Source organism: Pinus tabuliformis, chromosome 1_1 (assembly GCF_031772625.1).
Source record: "Pinus tabuliformis cultivar Carrire ecotype Pingquan chromosome 1_1, CPIR1, whole genome shotgun sequence".
NCBI lineage: Eukaryota > Viridiplantae > Streptophyta > Pinopsida > Pinales > Pinaceae > Pinus > Pinus tabuliformis.
The window spans coordinates 126140248-126161416 of NC_142297.1; the positions used below are offsets into that span (position 1 = coordinate 126140248).

The 21169-nt window shown below is 38.8% G+C and overlaps 1 protein-coding gene across 3 annotated transcripts in view; it reads right to left on the reverse strand.

The window, feature by feature from the left end:
* The window catches only part of LOC149211967 (pfkB-like carbohydrate kinase family protein), a 269333-nt gene that overhangs the window by 162316 nt on the left and 85848 nt on the right, over positions 1-21169 (reverse strand). For all 3 annotated transcript variants that reach the window (XR_016250733.1, XM_089391633.1, XM_089391632.1), the window contains exon 6: positions 318-370. Coding sequence is in view for 2 of the 3 variants with exons in the window: in XM_089391633.1 (XP_089247759.1) it covers positions 318-370 (53 nt within the window). In the remaining variant the exon portion in view is untranslated. The remainder of the gene's footprint in view (positions 1-317; positions 371-21169) is intronic.

Consider the following 21169-nt stretch of genomic DNA (forward strand, 5'->3'; position numbering starts at 1 on the left):
ATTCATAGCAAGCAATAGACCAGCACTAACACCTAGTGGGGTCCAGATGAACTTGAAACAAACTAGTGCAAATAATCAACCTTCAAGGTATGATGGAATAATTTTAACCCCATGCAGTTTTTAAGGGAATTGAATAATGCTCAAGTTACTTCTCATACATTTTGCATAATATTAACAAATTTTAATATCACCTACACAAACTAATCACGAAAAGAAGAATCATTAACACGCAGTTTAATAGGTACTTCACACTGAATATATGGAAGTCAGAGAATACATTGCAAAACTTTTATGTAATAGCAATAAAAAGTACTCACATTTGTGTATCAACAATAATGTATGTGAATGGTGAATTCCCTGTTTCGGAAACCTGCATTTACAGTGCCTGTATTAGATGAGATACTTTGACCATAAGCTAATGTTTGAACTTTATGTCCACCTAATCTTAAAGTAAAGATTGTGAAGTACTACCTAATTACAAATCGTAGATGGTGACCAACTCTGTGACTTGTGCTTCAATGCATCAGTTCCAAACATCTAAAATGTTAGAAACTGAAACCTATAGACGCTCCATAAGACAAACCATGATGAAAGAGACCTTAGACAAATGTAGTGGCCACAATGTCAGTTAATTGAAAAGCCTGTTTAATTATTTTTATCAATCTAACAAAGTAATCAGATTATCAGATAGTTTTGAGAATGAAAACTCAATTATTGGATGTTAGCATTTTTGGATAACATGAGCTAGGTCAAAGCTCTTTTGCTCACTCCTGTAGTTGATATATCATGTTTTACAACAACTGACTAAAAATTAACGAGAATTGCCCAAATGAGTCACCTGATATTATCTCCTTACGACAGACATACAACAACTACAACAGCCATAACACACCCCCTGTTACAACAATGAAATGCAAACAACAATATGTATTGTCATGTATTACTCCGATGCAATTAGAAACAATACAGTAAAATCTGTTGTAATTACTGAAAACACAACTCAAGAAGGGCATGATCTATTTGCTAGAAGGAATAAACAAGGCTAGCTTATTTGTCTTGGCATGATATTGAGCTTAATGTGATTATAAGATGGGGTTTCTCAGATTAAAAAAGTCAACGACAGTAGGAAATCCAAGGACTTTAACATTTGAAGTGACTTCGATATTACAGAAACTCCCATTCTTCTTCCAATGAACTGTTTTGGTCTAGTTTATGAATCGAATATTGAGTCTTCCAGATTGAAATGCCCATCTGCTTAGGCTGAAGAAAATGTATAATTATTAAGGAACTTATGTCTTTCAGGGCCTTTTGCACTTCCTTACTCCGAATTTTTGCCATCTTGGTATAACTGCCTGTCCCAAGTTACAACAAATGGACATTATCCCCTTCTAAGAGACAAATGAATGAGCTTGTGTGATAACCAAACCTGGCTCACGATTTAGTTAACCAAAATACTTGGAACATAAAATAATCAATTGAGGATAAATATAATATATTGAATAAATATATGGAAGAATGATATGGTTCAGTTACAAACGAGGTGCCTATATAAATCAAACAGGATGTCCTTTCATGAATAGACATGTCCCAACTAACAGACATGTCCTTTCATAATTATTAGTTATTAATTATTATTCTCATTATTATTTATTAATATATTTATAATCATAACATTGCCTTCCACTTCATAAATGCTTTGTCCTTAAAGGATATTTATTTTTGTAAGCTTCGTAGGACTCTCCGATTTTCGTGTTTAGATGTCCATTATTCACCCCACTACGGGGGGAGGGCAGCACAAGATTTGAATCCAAGACTTCCAGTTCAGTGAGACTTCATTTCCACGGCCACTGCCACTTGCACTACCCCACGCAGATTGTCCTTAAAGGAAAATGTGAAAAGGCTTGATATCTTTTTTTGTCTTGTAACGTCTTTGCATCTTTCCCAATCCTTGGCACTATCAGCTTCAATGATAGAAGAAGATATGAACTTTTCAGTGCCGAACAAAATTGTGGAACTATAAAAATGATCTGACCATCTTGATTTGATCCTTTGTGGAACATTGCACTTATAGGCTCCCCACGATGAATTGTTATCATTAGACTTAGTAATACCAGTATCAATATTCTTCAAAAGATATGTTAGTTGTTTTCCTTTTGATTGATGTCGATACCCTAACTGGTTAATGTACTTGCTTTGCTTCTAGAGTTTTATTTTATCTATGCACGGACATTGCGTCATTAATTGATGAGCTTTTATTAGTAACTACATGGAATTTCTATCATTTGTACTCCAATATCTGAGTACGTTTTTACTTCAATTGTTTTGGCATCTTCTTGAGTTGTGATATTGATTGGATCTGTATTTGTTCCTTTTTCCTCAACTCGCATTTTCACATCTAAAAATTTCGAAGCTTCCCTTGTCATAAATTCTTCTAATTTGTTCCACAACGATTTCCTATCATTTTTTCGTTCTTAGTTTGGACATTTCATTACGATGTTGAAGACATGAGATTTCTTCATCTTTTGATTCACGAATTTTATTTTCAATGTTTTGTTACTCATGTTTCTAATTTTTTAATGTTTTAATTTCTTCCAGGAACTTCCGAATAAGGCCCTTCAAATGAGAATTTTTTTCATCTTGTTTTGATAGGCCTATTGCCTCAAAATCTAGCAGGCCTTATGAGGGTAGCTCACAAGACAAGAGCTAGACCAAGGGACAACAATATGAGATGTAGTCCACTGTCAACAGAATCAGTACCTCCTACTCTTTTGTGGACTTTCACCAGTAGGGAAGCTTCCCTTCGGTAGGTCACCTAGAGAGGTATGTCACCTAGATAGGTATGTCAAGTACAAGGTATAAGGTGACAATATAGGCTCAAGGAGGGACACCTTCTTAAGGACAGGACTTAGCTAACACAATTGAGCAATTCACATCATCCAATATGCCTAATTAGGGCACAACATGACCTAGGGCTTGAGAAATAGCAAGGCAAAAACGATTAACCTAAGGTCAAAAGGCCAAGAAAAGGCTCATAATCAATGTATACGTTCAATTTATGGAATAAGAAACCTTCAATAAGCCCCAAGTTAAAGCCTAGCTGGGGCTTTTCCAGGGAAAACTCTACCTAGGGCACAAGACATTAACCCTAGTATGCATGGATTAGCCACTAAAAGGGGTTGATATTGAAACAACCACCTCTTGAACATGTGTTGAATCCTCCCAAAGGCCAATGACTTCAACCCTAGTTTAAATTCATGCCCTAGCCCTAGCTAGAATCTTATCCCTGAGGGGCCTGTTGTCGCACAGAATGTCTAGGCACCGCGACAACACTCAAATCGGGGGTTGTCACCCTGATCCCCAATCTCTCTGTTCAAGTTGTTTCCTACAACAGGTTAAGGGGGTAGACCCTATGGAAAAAAGGAATGAAGAAGAACTAGTTGGGAGCCAACCAGTTCGGGAAACACCGCAAGGTGATCAAGTACTTGATTAAGATTCAGCAAGACTTTGGATTTGATTAGATTTTAAACGATTAATACCAGTGCCTTATGGAGTCAACGATCTTGCTAGGGAAATGAAGACCAAGTAATCGATTAGCAACTGCTGCTTAGGTGAATGACTATCTTATATGAAATGTAGATCCTAAAACTTAATGTGAAATGCAAGAATCTTAGTTGATTTTAGTTAAATGCCTACTTAGATTGTGAATCCTTCAATCCTTTCTGTGTTGAGGCTCATTTCGTAGTAATTGTCAGAGAGAAGATCAGGAGAAGCACACTAAGGTGTGATTAATGATACCTCTCCTGAACTTCTAACATACTCGATGCCTCCGGCGCCGCAAAGAGCTGTGACTCTAACGACTGCAAGGTCACCGTTTTAAGTACTATTAAAACAAGCTTCTCAAGAAAAGACAGATGGAGATCTATCTATCTATCGATCAAGCTTATGCTTGGAAGTAAATTTTATCTATGCAAAGTTAACTTATATGCAAATGCACCGGAAGATGAGATGAAGTTAGAGTCAAAGATGGGAAAATACTTATGAGGCAAAAGCCCTCAATTACCCAAATGGAATGTTCGCTTTATTAGATGAAGACTTAAAAGATAAACTCTTGAAGATATTACAATTAAAACACCAGCTTATTTCAAATCTTCTTGATACAATTTAGCTCAAAGAGAACAAAAACAACTTTGCAATTCGATATCAATGTCAACAGATTTTCACAAATATTCAGCTTAGGAAACAGAGGTATGCAATCTATTATAGTTCCACGGCAGAGTTCTTTAACAATCGCTTGAAAATATTTGCAAAATGTCTAACATGTAATGAGCATTAAATAATTCAAGCAATGACGATAGGTTTTAATAGATACAAGATATTCAACAGATGCACAATGTTCTAGCAATTAAATTTCTAGAGATGCAAATACATTTAAATGATAACCAATTTCGATCCTAGAATTAAAAGATGTATACTTAGTAACCCAAATCTATGAAATTTATCACTTTCCTATATTTAATCTTTAGATATATAAAAATTTCAAGCTTGTTTAACTATAGAGAAATGAGAATGCTAATACCACAAAAATTCTCTTTATATCTTGTCCTTAGCATAAAAGACACCAAAAGGAATTTTACATTTTCAATTTAATTAGTCCTTAGGAATATTTTTTAATATGCTAAGCAAGATTTAATGTGGCAAAAAATAAAAAAGTGACCAAAATAAATCAAAAAAGATCTAATAAATTTTTTAATGGGCCAGACCACATAAAAAATTTAAAACCTTTCAATGTGAAAATTTATTTCGATTTCTATTCACACAAAATATAAAAATGAAGCCCCTTCGTTATTTCTTAATTTTTTTATTTATTTTTTATGGTTTTTAGATATTTTGCGAGTTTCTTAATTTTTGAGATTTTAATTTTTTTTTAGATTTTTTTTTTAATTTTAATAAAAAAATAAAATCAAGGTCAAAATAAATCAATGAAAACTAAAATCAAAATAAAAAGAAACCAAAATAGAACTTTTGATTTTTTTTTTTTAAGTTTTTAATGAAACATGAAACAATTTAAACAAAGTCAAAATCAAACAAAACAAAATTAAAATGTCACACCCAAAAAATAAATTAAACAAAAAAAAGAAGAAAAGATATCGAATTCAAAGAGAATCAAAACAAATAAGATGAAGGCTCATAGAAAAAAAAAAAAAAAAAAAAAAAAAACGAAAATCTAAAAGAAACCTAATCAAATGAAAACAAGGTAAAACAAAACAAAAGCTAAGTCGTAAGTCATTATTGCTTTGCAGGTTGACGGCAGAATGGTGAAGATCGACGAAATGGAGAAGGGATGCAGGAGAGAGGGTTTGATGCACAGGCTAGACAACGGAATGGAGGAGCGATGAGGAGATAAGGGATTTCGGTCAGCAAGGGATCATGAAGCGGAAAAGGAAATCCGCAAGAGGAGTACGAGCGAGCAGTGGGCAAGGAAGGAATTAACGCAGGAAGGCAATGGATTAGGCAATGTTTGAGGGAAAGCTGCAGCAAAAGCGAGGGCAGGGCGATGGGCAAGAGGATGAGGTTTCAAGGATTGGCAACGCAGAGGAAAGGGAAATCCGCTGGGGAGTGTAGCAGTTTGGACTCGAATGGAGGCAAATGGATAGACACTGGAAAGGAGGACGCGGCGAGGGTTTCGATTTTGAAGAGACAGTGAAAGTTTGCAAGCACACAGAGGAGGATGTAAACCCAGGCAGCAAATGGATCTGCAGATTTGTGGAGAATGCAGGCAGCAGCGAAAAACTGTGGGCCCTGTAAAATAATCGATTTTTTTTATTTTTTATTTTTTTGCAATAGCAGAGAAATTGAAAACCCTAGGCAACAGACAGGAGAAATTGGTAGCCAAATAACCCAACAAAATTTTTCAGAAATCTCTGATTAAAATGCTTTACTTATGCTTAAGATTCATCAGTCAAACCCTTTAGAAAAAAAATTTAAAATTTTTCCAGAATCAATAAAAATCTAAGAAACCCTTGGACTGCAAAATAATGCCCCTGCAAAAGCTGGTTTTGAGGCCAGATCTTACCCTCCATGGCGTAGATCTGGCTTCAAAATCAAACTTCAGCTTTAGATTTGCAACCTGTTCTTGAAAACACAAACACCCAGAACCCGGATATACAAAATAAATGAAACCCTAGAAATTTTAGTGAGAGAAAATAAAAATAAAATTATAGCTTTATGCACAGGGACAGCAGATCTATCAGATCTGACAAGTGTGAGTCCAACTCCGCTCCCAAATTTGATAATCTAAGGCTCTTAAAAGCCAGATTTATCAATTTAGCACAGAAAAAATTGAAATTTTGATTTTAAACAGAGGTGCTTCGCCCAAAACCCTTCATGCATCAACAATAAAAAATTTTATGATAAGCTCGGGATCCAATCAAGCTGGGCTCTTCAGAAAATACAAATCAAGAGTTGGCTGGTCCAACTGAAAACTTCCCCGAATGCCCGATGATCTAAAAATCAAGAATTTCCTGCACAACTCAATTCAACCATCAACATAGAGCGAGAAAACGATAATAAAATTCAGATTTAATAGAGATACCTGCTATTATATTCAAAACTTAAATTACCATTCAAACCCCAGTGATTGAGCAAGATACTTGTGTTCAAATCACTCTTCAGAAAGCTATCATCAATGGCTAAAAGGAAATCTATGCATAAAAATAACACATCTTACAGCGTTTCCACGAAGAGTAACACCAGCAGAAATTAACCCCAAAGTCTTTCTTTATTGCTCATAAAAAAAATATTACAAAAGAGCTTTCACTTATAGCACACGACTCAAAGACCAAATGATCTCCACTGACAAATGACCTCCTATTTAAAGATAAATCTTCCAATAGCTAGTTCAAGTGATCCTTGTCAAAGCAATCTCGACCGTCAATGAGAATTAAAATTTCTTTTAATCTCATCTGTCGAAATATTAAATTTTTTAGGAAATTCGAATTTTTCAATTAAATGCATTTTAATTAACTCAAAAATAAAAAAATTGAGTTAATTTCCTCAAAAATTTGACTTTGACTTAACCCCTAGGGACTAAAGGCTTAAAATTTAACAAAATAATTAATTTACCTTAGTCCCAGGACCTTTTAAAATTTGAATTTTAAGGACCCACGAATTTTTCCTTTGGAAAATTTAAATTTACCTAGGACCTATAATTAATTAAATTTCTGGCTTAGGATTTTAATTAATTTTTTGCCAGAAAATTTAATTAATTAACCTATGAGGGGATAAATTATTTTTCCAACCCTCAAGACACTTTACATCATCATTTTCATATCTTTTACATGACAAGGGGGGAAAACCCATCTGAAATAAACCCTCACAGACTACCCATTTCTACGACACAAATAGAATCCAGCAGACTAAGCAATTTGTAATAAAATAACCTAACCAAATAGTTAGGATTATTCCCAAATCACTTTTACATAGACTCGATCTATAACACTAAGACTCGCCTAAGATCCCGGTGACAAAATTCATTCCGGCTTTGAGGTAATGCTGAAGGAAAACTTTGTCGATCATCCGAGAATGGATCGGTGAGACAAAAAACCTCCCGGAATATAGATCGTTACCCGAAAAATAGGTTTACCTAGGCAATTACATACATGACACAGATCTGCTGAGATTATTTACATCACATACATGTAGAATGGGTTTACATTATAACATGACAATCAGAGTGATGATGATAGCTGGACGACACAGACACATCGATCAGGTGTTATCCCTTTTGCAAAAAAAAAAGGGGGTGTACTGCTAGGGGTCGTTGACACGTAGTGGTCAACAAGGCCAAAATCAGATTTTAGAAGAGAAGAAAAGATTTTGGTGTAAGTTTATGGATGACCAACAAAGTGACCAAGCCTAGTGCCTAGTCCTTGGGTGATGGAGTTTATGAGGATGTAAAAGATTGTTAAATCTTGGCAAAAGAGTAAGGGAATAAGAAGCCCTAAGTTTCAAACTCTAGCTATCACTTTTGCAAGGGAACAAAATCAATGGAGAGAACTAGTTTGAAGGTTCACCCATTGGATCATCATTCACATTCTACAAATGAGTAATGCATGCAATACTATCATCTAGAATCCATAAAATGATGTTCAACAATAACTAGCACAATAGAAACCCTAGATAATTAATCATTCCATACATTAGACACAAAAAGCAAGGATTTATCAAATCCAAGGTACAGTTACAAGATAGAATGCATGAACAAGCTTTTATTGCTCCAAAATGGCACTCTCCAAAACCAAAGAAATAGCTCCAAAAGCAAAAATCCACCATAGATCTCATCTCCACAAGATATAGGCTAGGCCAAAATTCTCTGTGATGATGAAGAATGAAATGAACCTATCCTCTACTTATATGAGGATTAGGACAAGTAATTACGCCTAACAAAGCCCCTAAAACAAGTTTGACTCTTAAATGTACTTGGGTTACAAGCCAACCCATTAGCTAAAAACAAAATGAGCCTATTTTTCCCACATGTGAGCCATAGCTTCCTCTATTGTTGTTGTCATGCCTAATCTAGGATACAAATGCCATGCCAAAGTGCAATGAAGTGTCCAAAATTGAAAATACATGAAAAAAGTGTGTTCGCAGATGTCTACACTTGACATTTGAGTAAACCTACAAGGAGATAAGCCGAAAATACAATTAAAAAAAGTAGTTTCAATCTTTTCCCTCCAAAATATTCTACCCTGGGGATGACATCATCATCTTGAATCCTATTGGTTATTTTAAAGGCAATTTTGTTAGTACATTTTTTGTTTTGAGGCCCATTTTTTACCTCAAAATTCCCCTAATGGGTATTGCGAGAACAATTGAGGCAAACTATGATGACCAAGACCAACACAGTTTCATCATACCTCACTAAAATCACTCAAGTGAGATATGAGTTGGCAGTTGTTGATTTTTTGGTAGCTTGGGAGGTACTCCAAGCCCTAGGGTTCGTGATTTGGAGGTTGGAGTGTCACAATAGGGCACTGTGGGCTTGGAACGCAAGGTGTGGGGTTTGCACCCAAGCTGGTGGGTGTAAATCCATAAGGCCCACATGACATGTGATGAATGGAGATGATAGAGGATGACGACACAAATCCAACACATCGAGAATCATTGAATTCCAAGTTGTCTATGTGGAGTTATGAATTTTTTAATGTAAAGTGTAGGCTTGTAGCATGAGATTCATGTAGGCTTGAGTTGGACAAGCCACATGATAGGTTGGCAACTCATATTAGAGGCATTCGATGGAGCCCTTCTATTGTGTATAAATAGAAGGTGAGGAGAGATCATTCTAACACACCCAAGTGCAATAATTCTAAGAAGAAACATCACCTGTGGTTGCCGCAGCACAAGAAGAAGAGGGTCGAGGAGCATAAGGGCTGATTTGAGGTATGTTATGCAAGTTTTACGGGGTCAAGGTGTAGCAGAGGCAAGCCGAGCAGGTTTTGGGTTGTTTAGTGCATGTTTAAGGGTGGATTCTCCTTCTTGTAGTAGGTCACAAGCCCTGCAGCCATTACAAAGGCACCACAGGCCTATTCTAGGCTTGTTGGAGGGGCCGTAAATCCTATTCCCTAATGCAGAAGCCAAGGGATAGGCAGTGTGGGAGGCAAGCCGCAGAGGAAAAGATGATTGTTGGAGGGGCTAAAGAGGGTTGACGTGGGGTTACAGGAAGCCCTAACTAGATTGCAGGACTACAACAGTGCACCAGCTCATGTAAAGGTATGTTCTCATGTCAAATTGTTGGTCCTAGTTTGGACAGTTGGATTGTAGATGTTTTGTAGCCTGTGGGAGGCAAGGTGGAAGGGTTGATTTGGGAAATCAATAGCCCTAACCAAGAGCAGATTCTATAGTGATTGGTGTTTGGATTGGAGACTTGGTGGTTTATGGAGGGCGCAACAAGAAGTGTCCAAGTGTAGCCCTTGAGCAGTTGTCACAAAGGGAACTTGGCAGCTAAAGGTGGGTGACGTTAGAGCCTAATGTGCAGCGCTTTGATGGACAAAAGTGACTGCTAGAGTGGCAGTTGTATATCTTAGGTATTGGCCATCCTAGAGGAGTAGATTGATGAGCCAAAGTTCACTGTAGCTTAAGTGACTTGCAGCAGTGATAGCAGGCAGCCCTCCTGGAGTCTCTATGTGTTCTTCCTTGATGGACTAAGGAGCAGCTAGTGAACAGATTGGGCGCGGAAGGACCAGCAGATTACAGGGTATGACAAAGCAGTTGTGAGGTGCACTACATCAGCTAGATCATCAGATTATCTTGTATTTTCTATAGTGGATTTTGAGGGCCATTATCCCTAGTATGGGAGCCCTAGACAGTTGTATTATGAGATGATGTAATATAACAAAGTTGGGTTGATTGTACATATTGTAATTTTTGTAAAAAGTTGTGTATATTTTGTACGCAAGTAGATTTACTGTTGTTTACATTCCGATGTGCAAAGTAGCTTTGATGAGATTCCTGGTTTGGTAGATTCTATCCTAGACACTAGGATCGTGAAAAAACAAAATGGTATCAAAGCGTGTCTGAGCTACTTTGAGGGATAGTGAATCAGAGTGTGCACAGTGAAGTACAGCTTAAGAGGGAGCTAGTCACATTGTAGGTGAAGGGATCACTACAATGTCGAAGTTGCAGGTTGGTCTCCAATATGAGGACAAGTTGGAAGGGTTGTCCAACTATAGTCCATGGAAAGAAAGGATCAAGTTGGTCTTGCAATTCAATAGGATCTGGGAGTTTGCCGAGAAAGATATCAAGAGGTCGACTGACCTTGAAGAGCTGGAAGTGTACAAGGAATTGGATACGAAGGCGAGATTGATCATCCTAGATGGTGTGAAGAATCCCCTAATACCTCATTTGTCCAGCAAGAACACTGCACATGAGATGTGGATGGCTCTTCAGAATTTGTTCCGGAATAAGAACGAGAACCGGGTACTAGTATTGGAGGATAAGTTGAAGTCCACCAAGATGTTGCAAGGTTAAAGAGTGAACTTCGTATCTGACGAAGTTGTCTCAAGTCAAAGATGAGCTTGCAACTGTCGATGTGACTATTTCAAGTTCTAATATGGTGAGGTTTGCTTTAAAAGGGTTCACCGAGGAATGGAATACCTTCATCAAGGGGATCGTTGCCAGACTGGAATAGGCTGTGGGGCGACTTCATTCAGGAAGAGTTGCGAGACGAAGATCTCCATACGAAGAAGGCTTCAAATGATGACATGGCACTTACAGCACGAATGAATGGCAAGTAGAAGAAGGACTTGGGTAAGATCAAGTGTTTCCATTGTGGTGAGATGGGTCATTTTTCGATGAGATGTTTGATGAAGAAGAAGATGGGAGATGACGAGAAGAAGAAAGGGAAGCAAGTTGTTGGGATTGCCACTTCTACTGAGATAGATGCTCTCACCAGGAGATTGGAGGAGGAGGACTTTTCCTTCATCTCTCATTTCTAGCAGGGTACCATCGATGAGGTTGCATGGTACGTGGTGTTGATCAGTGGTTGTCATTGATGTCAACCCAAGCAGCACCAGGGGCTACCCTGATTTTACATGGGCATTTTGACTTGACAACTTACTCTATTCTGAGTCAAGGATCTTCTAGATGGATTCTACTCGTCGAGATGTTTCCGTTGATATATGGCACGCCAAGTAATTCTTCACGGTTTGAGAGATATTCATGTTTGAAGTTAGTAACCCCAGTTAGTGGGCTAAAACCCTATGGGGTTGTGGTCATTGAATAGTCAATAATTAATAATAATAAAAAATTGCTCCTAAAATCCCTCCAACGTTCACTTGTTGAGGACCCTCTCAACTCAAGACATTCATATAAATAATGACCCTCATATCCTCCTCTAGTAGGGATTTTGAGGCTTCAAACAGGTCATCATGGCTTTTCGCTATAACTTTTTTCTACAAAGCTTTAGAATCTGAAATTAAAACCCATTTGAGCTGAAATCTTGATGAACCTCGTGACCGAACTTTAGATCTTGGTTCGCTATATTTTCAGAGATATGATCTGAGGAAGTTAGGGTTTTTACAGGCTCCCGAATTCCATGTCAAACAGGTGACGTTGGGAAAATCGTCATAACTTTCTCTCTTAGCATTGGATTCAAATTTCGCAAATAGTCACAGAAAGCGAACAAACTATAGTTTGTCAAGTAGTGTTTTTAGGGCCAAAGGTCGCAACAGTGACACGTGGAACTTCGTACAAGTTCGTTCTACTGAACCAGTCTATAATCAGGTCATCGTGGGAGATTAGGCATAACTCTTTCGTGAAGAATCCAATCTTGATCAAACCTGTGGGGTTGGAAAGAGGACTCAGAGGGCTACCACAGGACGAAATTTCAAACCCTAGAGATCTGAAATTACATACATACAACAGATTCAATATCGAGCTCCTAGAAGGCAAAAAAAAAGATGCATTCAAGGATCACTACAGTAAGGACCACACATCAATAGTCAAGGGTAAGTATCCTACAGCAAGGTATGTATGATTAGTGTTTACATTTGAAATATGAGTATCATCTCTGACATACGTTTTTGCAGGACAACGTAAGTATATATAGGGTCTCGGTTATATCTCTATGTCTCTATATGTCACAGTTAGTTTTGATACCACATTTCAGATGTCCTATTCTTGATACTACACATTTGATGCTACATATTCTTGATGCTACACCAAGTCTGCTAAATCTATACGATGTTGTAAGTTCATGTTAGTTGTCTTTTCATAGTTGATAGAATGGTCTCTGTTGTTGTACTTAGAACTTGGTCCATCACAAGTCTAGGATCTATCATCAGTTTTTATTGTATATATCTTTAAGTCAGTTTTGGATATACTCTTTCATAAAGTCCAGGCATATATCAAGAGTGGGAGTCTTTGTCTACTGTTGCAACAGGTCAACAACAAAAGTGACAAGCACACTTCAGGTATGCATTGTAATTTTAATTTGTATTTATACATTATTATGCACTTACATGTGTTTTGCAGGCAGAGGTAAGTTGAAGGGTATTTTGTTTTGTTTTGGAATTGGTTTCACCAAGAAATTTTGCATGCAGGTAGAAGAAGATTCAAGTACAACTTCAAGGAAGAATTCAAAAGCAGAAGTATCAAATCAAAGGAAGCATTAAAGCGGGACATCCTTTAAAGACATGACAGTCATTCGTATATTGTGAAGAAGTGTCAAGGCCAAGACTCATCATTGTAAAGTTGTAAAAGAGTCATTTATAAAAGTGTCATCATTGGAAGAGTCATTATAGTAAAAGAGTCAATCTGCCTAGAGTTGAAAAGGAATTATTGGGAGGTATAGGAGTCTCTGTTGGGATGATGTCATGGTTGGGTTGCAAGTCATAGTGTGATTGGGTGTTTGGTCAAAAACATTGTAAATCATATTGTATCGTGGATCGTTGTCCTGGTACGGGAATCCACACTCTTGTCTCATTTTAGTCATTATAGGGTGGCAGGGAGGTGTTAGGCTGGTGCATGAAGTCGCCTACAGGTTGGAGCCTGTGAACACTTCAGGGTGGTAGGTTGGACTAGGATGTTGGGGCATCCATTCAGTTGACTACTGAAGAAACCAGGGCATTCAGGCGTCCTTCCAGTGGGAGCTGGAGAAGAATGATTTTCTAGAATTCTAGGAATTTGGTGCTTTCATTTCAGTTGGGACTGAAGATTAAAGAATTTATTAGAAAAGCATTCGGTGGTTTTTGACCCGGAGGGGGTTTTCCACTTAAAATTCTTGTGTCTATTGTGTTCTTTTATTTACTATTATTACTACATAAACATTAATAATACTTGAAGATTAACTAATGTTCTAAAAAGATTTAAAAGTGTGAATTGCTAAGGAATATTGATTCACCCCCACTCTCAGTATTTCCAACACGTGGTTAGTGGGTCGTCAAAGCATATGACAAGGTCACAAGAGGTATTCAAGACTCTAGTTGAGTGGGACTCAAAGTTGCACATGGTGTTGGGCAACAAGAGTCAAAAGGAGATCCGAGGATTAGGAGTTGTGCCATTCAGGATGGAGTCAGGAAAGGTGATATGAGTCAAAGATGTACTATTTGTACCAGAACTCAGATATAGTGTGATATATGTCTCAGCTATCGAGCATAAGGGGTTTGAGGACTTGTTCCAGAGTGATAAGGAAAGGCTCAAGCCTGGAGGCTCTAGCTCCACAAGTATTGTAGTTGGATTTAGAGAGCATGGTCCATACAAGCCGAAGAGCAAGCCTATGGATCATGGGAAGAAGAAGTAGGAGGACCAGGTGCAGGTTCCAGAGAAGCAGGTGCAGGTGCAGGTTCCAGAGAAGTAAGTGCAGGTGCAGGCTTCAGAGGAGCATGTACAGGTTCCAAAAAAGAAGATCCAGGTTCCAGAGGATCAGAGGGAGTTTTCAGATTCTGAGGGAGACTTTGCAACCTGTTACTGCTCAAACTAGCAAGGGTCCTAGGGGGGGATCCTATAGAGCAACTACTAGATCAAGGGCAACATTGGAGTGATAGCCATTGTCACCTCAGCTAAGACTCCCTGCTCTTTACGAACTTTCACCAACGGGAGGAGACCCGGTGTAGGAGGAATCACTAGGAGGAATGGATCTATGAATGGATGGAGAGTGATTCCTAAGGCCTATTCACAAGAGAGACTCAATTGTATCACTTTCTTGCTTGGAAAGCAACATGGTAGGCTCTCTAGGAAGGGCTAAAGGGATTCTTAAGGCTAGGGTTTGGGAATGTATCTTGAAGAGATGTTTCCTAAGCCTAGAAATCCATATTAAGACTTGGTGTTTATGTGATCTTTGTGGAATTGGAGTTATAAAGTTGCGGGACCACACAGGACCAAGTGGACCCAAAATTAGGTCAAGTAAGTGGAATTGGTCACTCAAGGAAGGGCTTGACCTAATTGTGGAAGAGAAGAGGATCAATGGACAAATCTTCTTGGAATAGAATGCAATGATCCAAATGAGGTCACTATCCAAGGGAAACCTAGGGCAAGAAACGATCCTCGAGCTAGGGCTTGCAATATCTCGAGATCCCACCGTCGAAATTTCGTGAAATTTGGAGGGCCTCTAGAGGAAACCCTAGCGCAGTAGTGGACAAGAGATCGAAGTCTTTTGATGGCTATAACATGAGATAAATTATGCCCTAGGTGACCTATTGAGGCTAGGCCTAGAAAGAAAAGGGGAGGTGAGAAAAATATGCCTTTTAAAGTGATCACCTCTGGAAGAATTAGTGCCTTATCCTTTGGGAGAGATGGAGTCAAGAGAATTTATGGTTTGGAAGAGGTTTTTGTGAAAATTTCTAAACAGAAATTCTATTACTGTAGTAATTGATTTATTTTACCTACTTATTTCTCAATAAGTTATTTACGAAATCCCTTCAATAAATATTAAAATAAATTCTATTGCAGATATCACACCATTATACAAAAACAAATATATGCACAAGAATCAAACACATCAACACAGTTATTTTTGAACAATTATCCCCGGAAAAACCCAATGCAGGAAAACAGATGCAGCAGAGGAAGCTTTTATTAATTTTCGGCAACAATCGCTTTTACAGAATAATTTTGCATAGACACTGGGAGAAAACACCTGAGACTTTTCTCCAAGACATTCTGACACCCTAGAGGACTTCCTTTCCCTACTGCATCATTCTGCTTGGCTTTGCGCTGCTCTGTCCTTCTCTGCGTCATCCACTACGTCTCTATGATCTACGTTGTCTCTCAGAATCCCTGCGTCACCTCTTTTGAGCTCCCTAACTGCTGCTAATCACACCCTCTTCCTCCACCCTACAACTCTCCCTCTGAAATCAATTTTACTCTCTCTGAAAATCGATTTTCCTTGGGATATTGAATATCTGTTGGTGTATCTCCAAATGACCCTCAAGTCTTCTCTTATACTTTTGTTGTTGACGAATCAACAGTCGAGATTAAGTCTCTAATCAACAGCTACGATTAAAACGGACTTGATCCTCGTCTCTTAGAAACTTCTCATCCTTATCGTTATTAATACCCATTAATATTTTTATTTTCCTAAGTTTAGACTTAGGAGCCCATTAAAAATATTAATTATTTTAATAACTCCTCATCCGAATGGAATTTCTCAAAACGATTTCTGGGTCTTGGAGATCTTATGTGCCTTAGCTTCTCCACCAATTTTAATGGCTAGAGCACATTCGATGCTACCACAAATCAACACTCCCTCTTAGCGAGGAATGTGCTCTAGTAATGCTCCACCACTAAACATAACACTAATCCTCCAGCACCAGTGCCTATGTTGATGCTTGGCCTGTTGCCCAGCATCCTCTACACTGCTGCCTCCTGTACTGCTACCCATGGCTCTGCTACTACCACTGCGACATCCGTATTGCAGCTCCCTCTCAACATGATACCCATGTTGCCCATAGCACTGCCACTGCTAACTGTTGCACTGCATCCCCTGATACTTATCCATTTCTGCTACTGAAATGGATTCTTTACCATCCCCATCTTCTCCCTGAAATAAACGAACTTTGTTCTTCCTAGGGCCTTGGTGAGGATGTTCGCCACCTGTTCTCCTGTAGGAGTGTAGTTCAATTGTACTGCTCCTCATTGGACACAATCTCTGACAAAGTGACACTTTATATCAATGTGCGTCGACCGATCATGAAATACTGGATTCTCAGAGAGCTTGATGCAACTTTGATTATCACACATGATCCTGGTCGCCTCCATCCTTCTTCTGAATAGGTTCACAAGCAATTTTCTAAGCCATATGGCTTCGCACGAAGCTATGCTAGCGGCCATATATTCTGCTTCAGATGAGCTCAGAGCTACGGATTTCTGTTTCCTACTGCACCAGGAGGTCATCCCCGATCCAATGTTGAAACAGTACCCAGAGGTACTTTTCTAATCTACTGAACTTCCAGCCCAATCTACATCAGTAAACCCACTCAGTCTAATGTCATTACTTTTGGTGTACAATAGTCCATACTCGACTATTCCCTCTATATATCTGAGAACATGTTTGGCTGCTACCTAATGCGCCCTCTTAGGTTCCACCATGAACTGACTGAGGGTGTTGACAGCGTAACAAATGTCTGGCCTGGTATTGACCAAATACATCAGGGACCCTATGAGCTACCTGTATAAGGTGGGATCAACATCTTTGTCTTCTGATGCATCAATTTTCTTCCATTTGGTGATCATTGGAGTAGCCATAGGCCTACACTCCTGCATCCTGAATCTCTTTAGGATTTCTATAGCATATCTCCCTTGTCCAAGGAAGATCTCACCCTTCTGCTGCCAAACTTCCAACACCAGGAAATAATGCATCTGTCACAAATCCTTCATGTCGAATTCTGTGGCTAGATTCATCTTGCAGTCCTCGATGAGCCTGGATGATCTTGTCAGGAAGAGATCATCCACATATAATACTAGAACTAAAGGCTCATTCTCTACAACTAGATAGTAGAGATTGGGATCTGCATCACTCTTAACGAAACCCATCTTCTGCAAGTAGCCGTGAATTCGATCATACCATGCTCTATGCGCCTGTTTGAGCCCATACAAGGCTTTCTTCGATCTGCATACATGAGATTTCTTCTCATGTGTCTCAAGCCTTCTGGCTATTCAATGTATACTTCCTCTTCTATCACCCCTTTCAAGAATACCATTTTGGCATCCATCTGAATAATCTCCCACCCCATCTATGTTGCAAGAGATATCATGGTTCTAATAGATGTATACCAAGCTACTGGGCGAAGGTCTCTTCGTAGTCTATTCCTTCCTTCTGAGCATACCCCTTAGCCACAAACCTGACTTTGTATTTTTCCACACTGCCATCTGCAGCATATTTGATCTTGTAGATCCATCTCGAACCTACCGTTGATTTGTCCTAAGGCCTAGGAACTACTTCCCAGACATCATTCACCATTATAGAGCTACATTCCTCCACCATCGCATCCACCCAAACTTGATGTTGGACAGCCTCCTGAAAACTGGAAGGTTCCTCAACCTGAGCTACTGAGGCCTGATATCTGTCTGGCTGTCTTCACTCCCTTTTACTGTTTTGGGGTGCACCAATGAAATCTTTTGCATCCTGTAGAATCTGTCTGAGTTCCCGGCTCATTCTTCCTCTGGTAGTAGGTGCATCTGTTATCTCTTCCTCTTCCTGTGATTCCTCCTGTTCTAAAGGAGAATTTTTGGTACTGGCTTCCGCTGGTTGAAGTGGTTTGACCAACGGCTCATCTTTTGACTACTCCTCAGAAGGCATTTCTCGAGATTTTCTAAAGGCCCTATCCTCCATGAACTTCACATCTCGCCGAACTACTACCTTCCTGCTCCCTGGAAGATAGATTCTATATGCCTTAGCATTCTCGCTATATCCCACAAGATATCCTTTCTCTGCAGTTTGATCTAACTTCTTCCTCTTCTCCTCGGGTATATGGCAATATGCTAAACTCCCAAATATCCTGAAATGACTAACTTTAGGTGTCTTCCCAGTGAAGACCTGCTCTGGAGTAATCTTGCCCAATGCCCTATGAGGAGTTCTATTCTGGACATAGACTGTCGTGTTGCATGCTTCTGCCCATAGGAATTTTGGCATATCCTGATCATACATCATTGCCCTAGCTGCTTCCACAATAGTCTTGTTCTTCCTTTCTGCTACTCCATTTTGCTCCGGATTGTAGGGAGTTGTCCACTCTCTTCTGATGCCCTCCCTAGCGCAAAAATCGGTGAAGTCCTTGTCAACATACTCTCCACCATTGTTTGAACACAACACTTTTATTTTTTTCTGTCAGATTCTCCACTAGAGCCTTGAACTCTTTGAATCGACAAAAAACATCATCCTTGGTTTTCAGAAAATAGATCCAAGTCTTCCTGGAATGGTCATCGATGAAGGTGATGAAGTATTCGGCACCACTAAGAGCTTTTGTGGACATCGGCCCGCAAATATCTGAGTGTATCAGCCCTAGTACACTCTTGGCCCTATTGTTACTTCTAGGAAACACTGCTTTGGCATACTTTCCTAGAGCACACCTTCTGCATACATCATCTCGTTCTGTACTAAGATCTGGAACTCCTATTACAATTTTCCTGAGAATCCTCAGAGCCCCATGGTGCAAATGTCCCATCCTTTTGTGCAATAGTTCATTCAAATCCTTGTCTCCATTACTACCTATCAATGTCATTGGTGATTCTAGCTACAACCTGTTACTTCTGATTCCGATTTGTACCTTCTTTTTCCAACTCGGGTGTTTGACGTATATTTTCTCCTTAATGGAGAAAACGTCATAGCCCTTGCTTTGGAGTTGAGATATGAAAAGTAAGTTCATCCCCAGTCCTGGCGCATGCAGCACATTGGTAGCTCGGAACCGCTCTCTTGTTTCTGTTTGAAAAACTATAGTACCCTTCCCTACTGGAGTACACTTGCCTTATTCCCCATGGTGATCAAAAAATTCATTCTTCCATCTTGATAATCTGAGAAACATTCCCGGATTCCTGTCATATGCCAAGAGGCTCCACTATCTATATACCATACCCCTGATGATGTAGAGCTTGCTACGCAAGCAACTTCTTCTTCCAATCCGGAAGCCAGCATAGAGAAATCAAAATTTCTAGCTTCTTCTGAAAATCTGCACGAATCTCCTGACATGGATGCCTCTGCATCATGCTCTTGACCCATAATTGATTTTCCCTTCCTATCTCCAAATCTTTGCTCTGATACCATGTGAAAATTTCTAAACAAAAATTCTATTACTGTAGCAACTGATTTATTTTACCTACTTATTTCTCAATAAGTTATTTGTGAAATCCCTTCAGTAAATATTAAAATAAATTCTATTGCGGATATCACACCATTATACAGAAACAAATATATGCACAAGAATCAAACACATCAACACAGATATTTTTGGACAATTGTCCCCGAAAAAACCCAATGCAGGAAAACTAATGCAGCAGAGGAGGGTTTTATTAATTTTCAGCAACAATCGCTTTTACATAATAATTTTGCATAAACACTGGGAAAAACACCTGAGACTTTTCTCCGAGTCTTTCTGACACCCTAGAGGGCTTCCTTTCCATACTGCATCAACCCTGCGTCATTCTGCTTGGCTCTGCGTTGCTCTGTCCTTCTCTGCGTCATCCACTGCGTCTCTATATCTATGTCTCCCTCTGCGTTGTCTCTCAGAGTCCCTGCGTAACCTGTTCTGAGCTCCTTGACCGCTACTAATCACCCCCTCTTCCTCCACCCTACAACTCTCCCTCTGAAATAGATTTCGCTCTCTCTGAAAATCGATTTTCCTTGGGAAACTGAGTATCTACTAGTGTATCTCCAAATGTCCCTCAAGTCTTCTCTTATACTTTTCCTGTTGATGAATCAACAATGGAGATTAAGTCTCTAATCAATGGCTAAGATTAAAACAGACTTGATCCTCGTCCTTAGAAACTTTTCATCCTTATCTTTATTAATACCCATTAATATTTTTATTTTCCTAAGTTTAGACTTAGTAGCCCATTAAAAATATTAATTATTTTAATAACTCCTCGTCCAGATGGAATTTCTCAAAACGATTTCTGGGTCTTGGAGATCTTATGTGCCTTAGCTTCTCCACCAATTTTCATGGCTAGAGCACATCCGATGCTACCACAAATCAACAGTTTTACCCAATCAAGGGGGTCATCAAGCAACTTCTCATGGCATTACGAAATGAGAGCATTTACTTGAGATCTTTATACTTCAATATGCAATAATTGATGACTTATCAATATGTATTTTGACAAACTAATCTCTAGGAACATTCACCCATTCACACATGGCCCATGCAATGATGCAACACTATAAAAGATCAAAATTCCCACAACTTCGTACCAGAAAGCAGCAAATTTCAGACTTGTATAGCGAAAATCCAGCGACATTCATGTGACAAAGTAAATAAGAAGACTTAACTTGAAAAGATTACTTACATGCGCAAAACAGTATACCAATCATCATATTATGCCAATAATGAAGCTCCAAGATAAGAGAAAGATATCCAAACATCAAAATTCATCCATAACATCCAAACTTCTCCTCTAAAAGGGATAGCGAAAACCTCACAAGAGCAAATAATCTGATCCAAAGTGATGATGAATGAGAGAAAATACC